Source organism: Cucurbita moschata, unplaced genomic scaffold (assembly GCF_002738365.1).
Source record: "Cucurbita moschata cultivar Rifu unplaced genomic scaffold, Cmos_1.0 Cmo_Scf00008, whole genome shotgun sequence".
In the NCBI taxonomy this organism is placed as follows: Eukaryota; Viridiplantae; Streptophyta; class Magnoliopsida; order Cucurbitales; family Cucurbitaceae; genus Cucurbita; species Cucurbita moschata.
Genome location: NW_019268524.1, coordinates 3,009,289 through 3,023,102, shown reverse-complemented (window position 1 = coordinate 3,023,102; position 13,814 = coordinate 3,009,289). Strand labels below are relative to the sequence as shown.

At 38.2% G+C, this 13,814-nt stretch overlaps 3 protein-coding genes across 5 annotated transcripts; 1 reads left to right on the top strand and 2 right to left on the bottom strand.

The window, feature by feature from the left end:
* Positions 1–24: 24 nt before the first annotated feature.
* LOC111446646 (putative lipase ROG1) lies at positions 25–4,385 on the top strand. The gene is made up of 10 exons (XM_023085537.1): positions 25–990; positions 1,343–1,410; positions 1,595–1,665; positions 1,766–2,035; positions 2,344–2,504; positions 2,606–2,661; positions 3,100–3,152; positions 3,228–3,357; positions 3,555–3,652; positions 3,776–4,385. Exons 1-10 carry the CDS (start codon positions 716–718, stop codon positions 3,845–3,847), a joined length of 1,254 nt encoding a protein of 417 aa, XP_022941305.1. The 5' UTR covers positions 25–715; the 3' UTR covers positions 3,848–4,385.
* Positions 4,386–5,260: 875 nt separating this feature from the next.
* LOC111446648 (ergosterol biosynthetic protein 28) lies at positions 5,261–8,022 on the bottom strand. 2 transcript variants are annotated; one of them, XM_023085541.1, is made up of 4 exons: positions 7,807–8,022; positions 6,104–6,310; positions 5,668–5,739; positions 5,261–5,583 (listed from the first exon to the last, which is right to left on the bottom strand). In XM_023085541.1, exons 1-3 carry the CDS (start codon positions 7,919–7,921, stop codon positions 5,672–5,674), a joined length of 390 nt encoding a protein of 129 aa, XP_022941309.1. In that variant the 5' UTR covers positions 7,922–8,022; the 3' UTR covers positions 5,261–5,583; positions 5,668–5,671. The 2 variants fall into 2 exon arrangements, with proteins under 2 accessions (XP_022941309.1, XP_022941308.1); XM_023085540.1 differs by having other exon boundaries at positions 5,261–5,739.
* Positions 8,023–9,526: 1,504 nt separating this feature from the next.
* On the bottom strand, positions 9,527–12,235 carry LOC111446645. 2 transcript variants are annotated; one of them, XM_023085536.1, is made up of 3 exons: positions 11,912–12,235; positions 11,119–11,747; positions 9,527–10,613 (listed from the first exon to the last, which is right to left on the bottom strand). In XM_023085536.1, exons 2-3 carry the CDS (start codon positions 11,730–11,732, stop codon positions 9,893–9,895), a joined length of 1,335 nt encoding a protein of 444 aa, XP_022941304.1. In that variant the 5' UTR covers positions 11,733–11,747; positions 11,912–12,235; the 3' UTR covers positions 9,527–9,892. The 2 variants fall into 2 exon arrangements, with proteins under 2 accessions (XP_022941304.1, XP_022941303.1); XM_023085535.1 differs by having other exon boundaries at positions 11,119–12,234.
* Positions 12,236–13,814: the final 1,579 nt, after the last annotated feature.

Genomic DNA, 13,814 nt, shown 5'->3' with positions numbered 1-13,814 from the left:
AAAAAAAAAAAAAAAAAAAAAAAAAAAAAGAAAAAAAAAGGCAATATTATAATTATTGGGTTGCGATCACCTGGTTTCGAGTTCAGTGCATCTGAAACGTGGCGGCAAGTTATTGGACGAAGTATAATTTGCCGAATGTTTGAGTCACCCACCAAGAGGGTGGGTGAGGTCGAAATTCCAAACAGTTGGAAATGGAGATGGGCGGTGCTCTGTTTCTTCTACTTTTCTGCGGCCCCATTTGATTTTAGTCTTGATCAACGAGGAGCCGACAGATCCACCACTTCCAAAAGCTTCCCAAGTTTACCCTCAACTTCGAAATCGCCACTCCATTTCTTGAAATCGAAGTTGCTGTATGGAAATGTGTGGAAATGAATTGTCAGACTGGTTGCGGCGGTGAAGATCGGGAAAATTCTGAATCGGCGGCGGAAGAGAAAATGGTGGTCTCTGCATCTTCGTCTTCCTGCAGATTCAGTGGACTACGGCAATGGGTCTTCACTGTAAGCCGGTGGGGTTGCGAGTAGACGGTGTGGTAATAGTCGTACCATTTTCCCATATAACTACTTCAACCGCTTTCAACGAAAACCTTGTTTGGACGGAGGAATTTAAGGCCTTCATTCTGCTCTGTTTTCAAACACCGATGGCGCCACTTTAGCCGACTTCTCTTCCTCTTCTTTCGTTGATTCTCCTTGTTTTCTTTTGATTCTGACGTTTTCTTATGGCTTCTGTGGAATTGGGGAAGCCGAGTTATGAGGCTGTGAGCCAAGGGGAAAACAGAGGACGATTCGAGAATGAGAAGAGAGAAGAAGCGAGAAATGGGATGAAGAAGAATGGAAATCGTACAGTATCGTCTTCCTTACCTATGCTCGGATGCGGATGTTTCAGAGTACAACGCGATGAGGAAGGGAATTTGGATATAGACGTCGTCAATGGCTCTGGGGAGCGTCCGCAGCCCACTCACCTTCTTATAATGGTTAACGGTCTCTTTGGCAGGTTACTCCATTTTCCTTTGAGATTCTTTTGGTTGTTGCTATGATTCAAGCAATTGAAATCCAAATTCATCGCTCTATAATGAATTCTCTTCAGCATTTATGTGGGTACTGTTTCTATATTGGTTTCTTATCTTATAATCAATAGTGGGTCGTATTGTTCTACTTCTGGTAGGTATTAGCTCTAGCTGTAGAATGTTGAACAGCTAAGCCCCAACTATTTTAACAAACAGTTGCTCCTAGACACTAATTAATAACAAACTGCTAATGGGATTTTCTTTACACTGTAAACAAATCCATGCCATTTGGTATTTACATAGTCGATTTTTATTCTTTTCTGGGTGATGCATTGGCAGTGCCAAAGATTGGAAATATGCAGCGGAGGCGTTTTTGAAGATGTATCCTGAAGATATTGTTGTTCATTGTGAGTTTTTCAATGTGATCTTCTTTTAATTTCAACAATTAAAGTATACACAACGCAAAGGAAGCTTACCCTTTTCATATTTTCTACTGGTTGTCCTGTTTTTGTCTGAATTCCTTTGTGTTCACTTTGTAACAAGCTTCTTTTATGAGTACAATGTCATCAACTATACTTGTGTTATTTGCAGGCAGTAAACGTAATTACTCAACATTGACTCTTGATGGTGTTGATGTGATGGGAGAAAGACTAGCAGAAGAGGTGTTTTCATCATTTTCAAAACTAAGTTTATATTTCCATGTTGCCATATAGATTTTGTTTATTTTTCATATGTCAAGCCTTGATTATGTTTTTCATTCAGATTTTGTCAGTTATCAGGACACATTCCAGTGTCCAAAAGATCTCATTCGTATGCCATTCATTAGGCGGACTGATAGCAAGGTATGCCATTGCAAAGCTTTATGAGCAAGATGCACTAAGAGAAGATGTCCAAGTAAATGGAGAGTATGACAAACATGGGCTTAGAGATCAAAGCAAAGAAGAGGAATTTAAAGGAAAAATAGCAGGGCTGGAACCAATTAATTTTATAACATGTGCGACCCCACATCTGGGTTCAAGAGGGCATAAACAGGTGAATAATCAATGTTTTTTTGCTACTCTTGTTTTATATGCTTAATTCAAAACTTCTGCATCTTGTCTATAGAAAATACACTGTGACCAAATATAGGCTATTTTACTATCTATTCTCCCCTTTGATTTGTTCGTGCTCGACTTCATTGACGATTCGCTAGTGACTAGAATCAAACTCTTCGCTCTAAAGAAGGTTTCGTTCTGAAAGAGATTATTTTGCTGGAGTAAATCTATCTTAGAATTGGAAGGTTGTAGCATTCTAGTCATGTATGTGGCTCTTGAATTTATGAAGCACTTTTCACGTTTCAGGTTCCTATGTGTTGTGGCTTTTATGCCCTGGAAAAAGTAGCTGTTGGCACATCATATTTCTTTGGAAGAACTGGGAGGCAATTATTTTTAATTGACAAGGACAGTGGAAAATGCCCCCTTCTTTTTCATATGGCTGGTGATCGTGAAGATCTCAAATTTTTGTGAGTCCACTCTTTTTGAGCTCAAGTTCACGACAATTTCTTGCCTGCTTCTAGAGAAATTCATCTTCACCTGTAATAATATTGTGGTCTTTCTACTGCAGATCTGCTTTGCAGTCGTTTAGGCGACGTGTTACCTATGCTAATGCACGTTACGACAGTATCCTGTCATTATTTCTCTACTCCGGTTAAATTACCAATTTGTCCTTGTAGTTTGAAAAAGGTTAGAATTTAGTCCCCATGGTTTTAAAATTTAGAATTTCATTCTTATCGTTAGATATGACAAAACATTTACAAATAGTCCCAACATTTGATAAATAGTCAAACCATAGAGATGGGTTCTAGCTTTTAAAATCATCGAGGCTAAATTCTAAATTTCTCCAAACTATAAGCTCCAAATTTGTAATTTAACCTTATTCTTCGATGCTTCCCAATTTTTCAAGTAGGCGCTCTCAACCATTACATTCCTGAAAAAAAAAATAGTTGAACCCAAGATGATTGAAAATACTCGAGTCACTGATTCTACTCTCAAGTAAACTCATCAGATTGAAAGTTGTATTGCCCTATGTTTATATATAAACCTTAACACTATACACAGACGTCGTTGGATGGTGTACATCTTCTATCAGGCGTCACAAAGAGTTGCCAAAGGTAATTTTGAACATTACCCATGAAAGCTTTCTATGTAGACTTTGAACTACTATCTCACTGGTTTTTACCTTTCAGCTCAAAGGGTTATCAGGCGATAGTAAATATCCATATATTGTAAATGTAGAGATGGCAAAAATTTCCAGTCCTGAGTTATATGTGCCATCAGAGGCCGAAGCCAATGGATACAAGAAAGCTGTTTTGGAAGGTAAGCACTCATTTAATAGTTACTGTTTTAACTTTCACAGTCAATTTGAGATCAACTGTTCTTGTATTGAGTATCACAAGTTCGTCTCATGTTATTTTATTCATAAGTTTCTGTTGAGATTTCGTGATCATGATTTTACAATTTGTTAGTTTGGCCATCTTTAACATTGTAGTATTATTGTGTTAAAATCATTGTAGAAGAAATGATCAAAGGTTTATCGAGCGTGAGCTGGGAGCGGGTCGATGTTGACTTTCACAAAAGTAAACAAAGGAATAATGCTCACCTTACTATTCAGGCAAGTTTGCATCCTGCAGCCTAAAATTTTATCTGGCGAACACAGAACTAGACGTAATTAGCAAGTCATCATCCTTGGATTATCGTTCTCAATTAATAAGTTCAAAGTACATGTTTCTATCAGGTTAATAGGTACAAAGACAATTCCGATGGCGCCTGTGTGATCCAACATATGATTGACAATTTTATCTTGTAGCATGCAACAAATTGAATTCTTGTCAATGAATTTCAAGTTCTCAAACGAACAACACCCTGGAAGGAAAGCACGCTCGCTTACGCGCTGGGTTGATCGTTGCTAATAACATCTATAATTAGACTGAATTGGCTTGAGCATCAGGTACAGAGTCGTGTTGTTTAGTTCAAAAAGTATTCTTTGTGCATCAAGAAGGCAAAGTAGCAGAATATGACTCATGATTCCTACTGTTTACAAGTGAAGAGGCCAGTTTTGTGTTAAAAAGACTTGGAAGCATTTGCACATTCTTGAGGTTTGTGGTGTTGAATACAGCAATAGCGGCATTGAATTGATTCTTTAAAAATTCTCTAGCTCTCGAAGCTGTAGCCTCTCCTTTGATAAGAACTGTATTCTCTTTTACTTCGGCACTTTCCGCCAATAAACATTCATTTTGCATAGAATTTAACAAAAAGTGCTACTTGTACGTGCCAGAGAAGCACAAAGAATAGTCTGCAGCAAGTGGAAGTGAAATGAGAGAATATAATTTTGCTTTCCTTTATCATTGATACCATCCAGCCTCTAGGATGATGAAGATGAGTAGTAGGACGCATTGTTTTGGCACGCAAACGTGTGTTTTTCCACTTGCTTGTTCTCTCATGCCATTGCATTTGATCCGCAAGAGAATTGTGGCTGAAATTCAAGACCAACCGAATAAAGTGCAAGGCTCAGCTGCTGCATCATGTAGCAACCAAGGTGAGTGGTTTCAATTCAAGTGCATGTTTATTTCCTTTTGAATGCGTGAATGGCTTTACTTGGATGCCAATTTGAGCGCACTAAAACATTGAAATGCTGTGTAAGGAGGCCAGGACCTGTCAATTCTGCATGCCAATTTCTCACGGATGTCCCCATCGAAACTGTGAGATCCACTTGGTTGGAAAGAGTAACAAAACATTTCTTATAAGGTTGTCCTATAAGCAATATGTATAACCAAAGAGAGAAACTTTGAGATCCAACATTGATTGGAGAGAGGAACGAAACATTGCTTCTAAAGGTGTGAAAAACTCTCCCTAGTAGACAAACACAAGTAACCAATGAGAGGAACTATACAATCCTACACTTGGAGAGGAAGCATTCTTTATAAGGGTGTGAAAACCTCTCCCTAATAGACTCATTTTATTACCGTAAGGTTGATAGTGATGCGTAACAAGTCCAAGTGGACAATATCTACTAGTGGTGGGTTTGAGCGGTTGGAGGCACCAGCAAAAGCAAAATGCTTACTATCAAACTGATCATGGCTAATCTTTATTTAATAATCCCTTAATACACATTCAAAATCTATTGTCTTAATAACACTATTCAATACAAGTTTGAAATATAATTTCTAAATTCTCCATTAGATGTAACAATAAATGGATGTCAGCTTCAAAGAACACATAATAGCAGAAGCAAAGGGGATCGATCATGTCAGAAATTTTTCACAGGAATTAAATTGCAAGAGCATTAATCTCGGTAAACATTAAAACGCTAGAATACAGCCTTCCAGAAAAAGAATGCCATCTTAAAACTAAAGACTACAATAAAGAAACCTCATAAAGCAAATGGCTTGTTCCTTCGGGATGGCAGCTAAATTAGTTCCATTTTCAGTACTAGTTGGAAGCCCGTCAGCATCAGCAAAAGGGCATTACCATTGAACAAAAGCCGGCTAAATTGTATCAGGTAAGACAAGGGTTTTGAAGGTCAACAGTGTTTCCAAAGCTAATCTAGTATAGAAAATGTTCTTTGTTTATTCAACACCCTGAAACTAAGAAAATAAATTCGTCTGCAGATTCAAATCAAGCATCTACCTCATCAAGAATGTTTGGGATGAATTCTCTGGTGTGCGTTCCACTGGAGCAACATCCATATTATTGACGTCCCTGTTAACAAAAAGTTCGACATCAATGAAGGTCTTCACGTTTAAATCAAAGTTTGAAGGCAAAAACAAAAAGCCAAACAAAAGAAGCATCATTTAACAAATATCATATTTCAGAATAAAAGCAATACCGTGAATGGGAACTTGGCTAGCTAAAATATATCATAAAAAAGAGTACCAGGCTTTCCACTAGTTATGTACTAGATTTGATAACAATATATAGGATCAGTTCAGATAAATTCTTCTGAATTTTTTTTTTGTTCTAGTTTAGGACTTCAGAATACAAGAAGAGAATAGGATATAAGGACAATGGGTATGGAAGTCCAAATCCAACTCAATCAGTCATGAATTTAATCTAGCAATCATACCCGCAAAGATGCCAACGGTCGTGAGATTCGCGATGGACATGGTATGATATATCAAGTGTTCGGTCAAGAAATGCCCCAAAGCATAGATGAAGGACAAAAAGGTCGCCAAATAAATGGGCTTATTCTCAAGGTTGAATGCACAGACAATGCAAAGAGTGCAAGTTAGGAGAGTCCACACTCCAAATGTCCTTCCATGAACTTCAGTCACTATCACAAAAGACAGCAAGAGAGAGCAGAATAGTCAGGATTGAGCATGCCCTAAGATAACGACATGAATTGGCACCAAAAGTTAAGCCATGATTTAAATAGATACATGAACTTTAACTTGACAGATAAATTAGAATTAAAGATGAATTAAAGCAATATTAGAATAGGGAACCTAGCTTGAAATCCATGCTGGTTATTTTTTCCTATTTACTAAAATGCAAGCTCACACACATAAGGAGAAGAAGGGAACGATTTTCTCAACATAAAGCCTATGCTTCTGTAACTAATAATAGTTATCACAAATGTTCTGAATCCACACATACTGAGAAGATTAAGAAACACTATAAATAAACAAATTTCCTATAATCCACACATACTAAGCTTCTAGTGTTAGTAGTAATTGAACATGACATTAAATCCAGATAACACATTCACTCATTAAAACATAATATAATAACCAAACAACAATAGAAAATAAGCAACATAAGGAGAGGGGAAAAATATTCCAGTAATATTTTGTTCAATAAAACTCTACTACTGAGCATATTGCATGTTGTGTAAGAATAGGAGCCATGGTATCATTTTGAAGCAAGTTAACACATCTCCAACTCATTCACCTTCAAATTCAAATGACAAGAGAGTAAAACTTAAGCACCAGGACATATCCTACCATGGAGGCATTCCTCCAACACAATTTTGCAAAGAAAAACTAATAATAAAAGTAAATAAAAATCTCTGTGGAGAATTTTGAGTATGAAATAGAAGTTTATAAATGAGAAGGTATACAAGTATACAGTCCTCTTATACGTCACATTTCGAATCGTCTCCTTCATTGATAAACGTCTGTTTAGAATCTAATAATCAAAACGGATGTACGCATAGCATGAAATTATAGTGAAAATGGAGAATCCCAGAAGTCCAAAATTGAAGAAAACTTGATATTGGGTGTGTTAGATGAGCAGCAGAATGGCAGATTAGATTAACCAAGTAAATGTGGGTTCAAAACCAAAACCTAAGAAACTGATTGAGCTCATTTTGCAGGCTTAAGAATTAATAGCGTGGATTGATTTTATAGATAATACTAGTATGATCAAGGAAAAACACTTTCATATATAGGTTCCAATTTACGAATTTCACTATCTACGAAGAAACACAACAAATTTCGTCCTTCTCCCGAGTACACTTTTTTGGTCAATGAAATATTCAAACAGAGTTCAGCATTGCCTAGGAGAAGAAGAGGAAATATCAGCTTTAGGTCTTTGCCCTCTGGTCACGGATCGAAACACAGGACAAGAACTCCAGTCCGTGACAATACATCGTCATCGCAATAAAAGAAGTAGTACGAATTTTGATTCAATGGAATTCAAATATTCACGGGAGAATCAACGAGATAACAGTACAAGATTCATGCATCTGGATACGAGAGGAACACAACGCACATTTTGAACATGAGTTGCAGAAACTAAATTAATGGATGACTGAGAGAGAAAGATTACTGGTTGTGTTGGAGAAGACGGCGAGCCTCAACGCCCATATATCGAAGAATCCGAACCAAACGGAGGCCAACCGGAGCGATCCCACCAGCATCAGCCACCATCCTAGCAGCTTCATTTCACTGAGATCTACAGGAATTCCAGCCGCTCCTCGCTCGCGCCCTCGATCTCACAAAATAGGGAAAAATAAATAAAATAAAAATAAAAATAAAAAACCAGCGATGCAATAAAGTATAGAAAATAAATTAATTTAAATTCTTGTCGCCATTTTAAATCTCTGCTTAATTAAATTTATTATTATCATTAAACAGTAAAAAATAAATATAATTTTTTAAATTAATTATAAGCTTATTTCATAATTTTAAATTTATATCTAATAAAATTTCGACTTTAAAACACATCTGTGTTACTGACAAGTTTACATACCTTTATAAACAATTTGTTCCCCTTTCATAATCTGGGATCCTGTCTGATGTCTAACTCTGATATTATTTATATGAGCTCAAGCCCACCACCAGTAAATTTTGTCTGCTTTAGCTGTACCTACAATTTTCTTTATGAGAAATATTTGATTTGGTTCTCTTTCCATTCAAATTTCAGATAGCACGTGCGTGGTGTGGTGTACGTACAGGCCCACGTTTTTTATATTAAAAAAATTAAATTAAACCCCACCTTATTATATAATTCAATTGGCCATTATTCTACCTGCCCCTCTTCTCTCCACTTTTTATCTTCTTCTTCACAAAGAATTCAAATTCAAATCATTACCTAATTTCCAATCCCTACCCACCAAGTTAGTTCGACCATTAAAATTGATCGAATCAAATTTAAACGGTTCTAAGTATACGACTAAAATTACATTAAATTGCAAAGAAACTTAATCATTGACCAGAAGAAAGTATAAATTTGTAATTATCTAAAAATAAATGAAATTCATATTACATCGTATCATTTTCTTAACTGTAAACGGATGAACGTGAAATGCGACCGGATATTGTGTGGTTTGGGGAAGGGTGTGAGTTTGAAGGTAGTAGTAGTGTGTGACAGAGGTTGAGGTGGGGGAATTGTATGTGTCCTATAATGCCACCTTTTGGACCATTGCTTGCTCTGTTATTTTGGACCATTTCCTTGTCGTGTCCCTCACAAACTATGCATTCTTTCCATCATCATGTCCCCCTCCTCCCTTTCTCTCCGTCTCACGATCTACTTTCTTGTGGGCCTAGCATCCTCTGACATACCACCTCGTGACATACCACCTCGTGTCAGACTCTGATACCATTTGTAACAGTTTAAACTCACTGCTAGTACATATTGCCCGTTTTAACTCATTACGTATCGTTATCCAAAACACGCCTACTAGGGAGAGTTTTTCTCACCCTTTCAATGACTGTTTCGTTCCTCTCTCAAACCGATGTGAAATCTCACAATTTGTGTGTAGGACACGATTGGATTGTGAAATCTCACATCCGTTGGAGAGGGGAACTAAGCAAGGGTGTAGAAATCTTTATCCGTTTTAAAATCCTAAAGACCAAACGCAACGAGTCAAAACCGACAATATTTGTTAATGGTGAGCTTGAAATATTATTCAAATAAAGAAAAGATGTGACCACTTTGTAATCAATCCCCACGCAATCAATTTCTTTATAATAACAACACCACGCTTGTTTCTTCAGCTAATCATAATCCCTAAACATGCTGTAATTATAAGGATAAAACCATAATGTAAGGATCAAGAAGGTCAATTAATGGTCAGATTTGAATATATATCAACAAGAACAACATCTTCGAAGCCAACCCCTTGTTCTTCACCAAACAATGTCACACACCAACCATTAAAAAAAAGGAAAAAGGGAGGAGCAAAAACAGTGCCCTGTCGACTGTTCTACTCTCTCTTTCAACAGACTGTACAAAAACCCTGTAAAAATGGTTGTTAGCAGAACCCCAAATCACTCCCACACGACGGAATAAAAAGCCGTCGACAAATTGCGCCACTCAAAAACCCAAACGCATTCAATTATGACTCAAAGAACGAACAAAAACAAAGAACAAAAAGTACCATCCCCATCACGAGGCTGTGGGTTGGATGATCTCAAGCAAGAAAATCCAACGGTTGACACAGCTCCTTCCTCAGCCTTTGTGAGAAAAGCCTGCAAGCGTCCATGCTAAGATCGATGGCCGCTGCCAATGCCACGAATGCGGCCGCGTCTTCTGTGCAGTTCACGTGCTGCACGCTCACTTCCACTCTCGGCTTGCTGCATTTCCCTTCCCCTTCTATGCTAGCCCCCATCACAAACCCTCTATACACACAATACGGCCAAAGCCCGTACCCATAATCCCCGCTGCTTCTCGGGCTGCACGCCGGCGACGTTGAGTTCACCGGCGTTGATCTCCCCGTTGAGCTTCCACCTAAGTCAATCACGAACTTCCCTCCCTTGTTCGTGTTTAGAGCCGACTCCGCTAGTACAATCCCGGCCGCGCTCATCCCACCGTTCGTGTCCGGCATCAGCTCAAATCGGTAGCCTAAACCGTCCGACCCACCCCGCTCCCGCCATGCCTCGAGTCGACCCCATGGCTTCCACGTGCCATCGCCTGGTCGAAGAATCAGCCACGATCCTGGGTTGGACCGGCTGACCCGGTCGGAACCCGGCGAGGCAACGAACGGGGTGACCATAGAAGCGGCGGCGACGGGTGAACCGGAAAGGTCGTGTACGGTGATGGACCAACCTTTTCTCTCCTTTCCTGGGCGTTCCCTCTCACTTCCGAACGAGCTAAGCCAACCCCTTGAACTGCTCGATTCTGTAGGCAATGATCTGTAACAAACCAACCAAATATGGACCCAACCCAGTTAGAATAAACAGCTGAATTTCCAAGTACAAATACAAAACTAGCAACGGAGGGTACAGAGAACAGTAAGAGCAAGTTGAGAATTCGAGTGAGGACGAAGAATATTGAGTAAAGATACTCTGATGCCCATTTACAAACTTAATTTCCTGTCTGTTTCCTTATTAAGGACTTAATCTTTCATTACAGAAAGAGTAAAGCAGAACCCTTAAATTGATAGCAACTTTACCGTACATTCAATACAAAGCTTTACGCATTGCTGTTTCGCAGTGCATTCAAATTCTAATAAAACGAGCTAGGAACGCGCGGAAAGGAAGAATTCGTGTGCAGCCAGAAAAGAGAAAAGATACGAACAGGGCTTGAAGCATAATGCTACAAGAACACTAGTTTGATTCTAAAAGGCGAATACGAGTTGAAAAAAGTAGACAAAGAATGAAAACAGCGGCGGAGAATGGGGGGAAAACTTTAACGAACCTGGATCTTTGAGTCCGGTCGCCGGTTCTGAAGCTGAACTTGCAGGTGAATACGGGTTGTCTAATGTTACCCTGAATCTGGAACACCTGTGGACTGCATTCGGGTTCACCATCGAACTGAAACACGAATCTCGGGTCGGGTTCGGCTTTGACATTCAAATGGAATTGCGCACAAGAACTCTTAGAGTCTTTCCCTACTGAAATCCACCCATTGTGGAATACTGTAGCCCTTGATTCAGTTCCCGCCAGTACCAAAGGTACAGATACTTTACCTAATAGTCTCCCGGAGTCGACGCCGCAAGTGGAGCCTCTCCGCCCGCTATAGATAGAGATTTTCAGGCACGGTTTCGAAGCGAAAAGAGATTTTCCGGCAAGCTTCACGAGATCAGACTTACTGAGATGAAACGTAGCCGCCGTTGACGGAACCTGACCATCGGGAAACTGATTCTCAGTAAACGGCACAACGGCGGTTTGCACCGGCAGTTTCTTAAACTTGATTTTACAAAAGCAAGGAGACGAAGAAGGATGAACAACGGAACGAGTAGGCTTAGACGCCACCGGAACCTTAAGAGCAAGATTCCCAACAGTGAGACGCACAAAAGGGCACGGATCCATGGATGCCCCTCCGCACTTCACTCAAACAAAAAAAAAAAAAAACTCAACACACCAAGAACAACAACTCGTAAAGGAAGCGAGAGTTGAATCCGTCAGAGCAGCAAGGAGTCTTAATCATGGAAGCAAAACCTAGAAATGCGTGTAATATGGCGGAAATATACCCTCAAAAACACCATTACCAGAACAATAACCTCGATTCCCCGGCGGTTCTTCCGCTTCAGAATGCAGTGCAGAAAAGGGAAAAATAGTACAGACGAATCAAAATCCACCTCGAGGATGAACTCTTAAGTAAATCACTCTGCAACAAAATTGCAGAAGCAATTACTGTTCGTAGAAGCAAGTACGGAAGAAGAAGAAGAAGAAGAAGAAGAAGAAAGAGTTTTTAGAGAGAAGCATTAGTTGCGAACAGGCTGTGAATGAATAGGGGAGGGTTTGCGTTTGGAGAAGGCTTTCAGAATTTGGTTTCCAGCTGTGTACAGCCTGTCAATCAAATGCCAATTCAGCCCCTCTAATTTCCATTTTTTAATATTCTAGCCACGTCCCTCAGCTCCCCGTGGGCCCCACTTGTCCCACGTTTGCAGACTTTTCTTCTAATTTCCACTTTTACCCTTGGTTTATAAAAAAATCCTGATCGCCAGTTTTATTGAGGATTCAGATGATTTGTTTCTGACCGTTGGATCTGCATACCGTTTCGGATTTAAGGATTTTTTTTTTTCTCCCACCAAAAATATAAATATATTCCATCCAAACCCACCCTCCACCTCATGTTCATTGACCACTCGGATACCAGTCTGACGTCACTTCGCACTTTTGAACTGCAGCCATTTGTCTCCGTCTGACGTGGCATATTCTAATTATTACAAATCCCCAAATGGTTAAATCTTATACCCTTTTCTCATATTTGTGTTAAATATACTTTTAAAAAATAAATAAATATTTTTTTTAAATGTGGAAAATTATGTAATTATGAAATTTAAGTTTTTTAAGAAATTAAAATATTAAAAATATGTGTTAGGCATTGTGTATTTGACAAGACTAAATATCTGCCGTCATATCGATTGCGATCCAACCAAACCAAGCAATTAGCAATGGACAAAAGCATACCTCCATGTGACAAGTTGAATGTCCTAGTGGATTAAATTATTAATTTTGTTTTGTAAGCCTTTTAATTTTTTTGAATTATTTGGATAATTATCGTCATTTATCGTTATAATTTTGTATTTTTAACTTAATTTTAACCAAGCTTATATGGTCACACTGCTACATCTTTTATATGGCAACAGTGATCGGGAACACAAAATTTATCACGTGAAAAAATATCACAAAATTATACAAAATAGCGTTTAAAAGCTTATGATTATAAATGAAGGAGGCTATTCACAGTGTTCGAAGCCCCGTTGCAACTAAAATACTAATTAATCGAACTAAGAAATAAAACTACTACAAATGTCATTGCTACTGGTTCAATTTAATTACAACAAATTTTCATAATAAATTGACATAATTGCAATAATTTAATTTAATTGGCTCTATATTTAAAGGGTTTAGGTGTGATAATTTAGATGGGTTGATTTTTTTTCAAATATATTAATAAATAGCTGAGGAAGGAGAAGAGATTTGCTCAATGGGGCAGGAAACTCGGCCCAAATGCTCGTTTTTCATTTCCATTTTAATTTCGCTCAAATTCCAACATGTGAGATCTTATATCGATTGGAGAAGAGAAAAAACATGTGTTCTCTCCTCAGTGACCCGTTTTAAATTTTTGAATGGGAGGCACAATAGAAAAACTCTAAATAGGACCATATATGTCAGGGGTGGGCTTAAGTGGTTACAAATGATATTAGAGTTAGCCATGGGGGAGTGTGACAATGAGGATGTTGGGCCCCTAAAGAGCAAATTGTGAGATCTCATATAAGTTTGAGAGAATAACGAAACATTTCTTATAAAGGTGTGAAAACGTAGAATATATATACATACATATACATATATACACACATACCTATACATGCATATATATATATATATATATATATATATATATATATATATATATATATATATATATATATATATATATTTTTT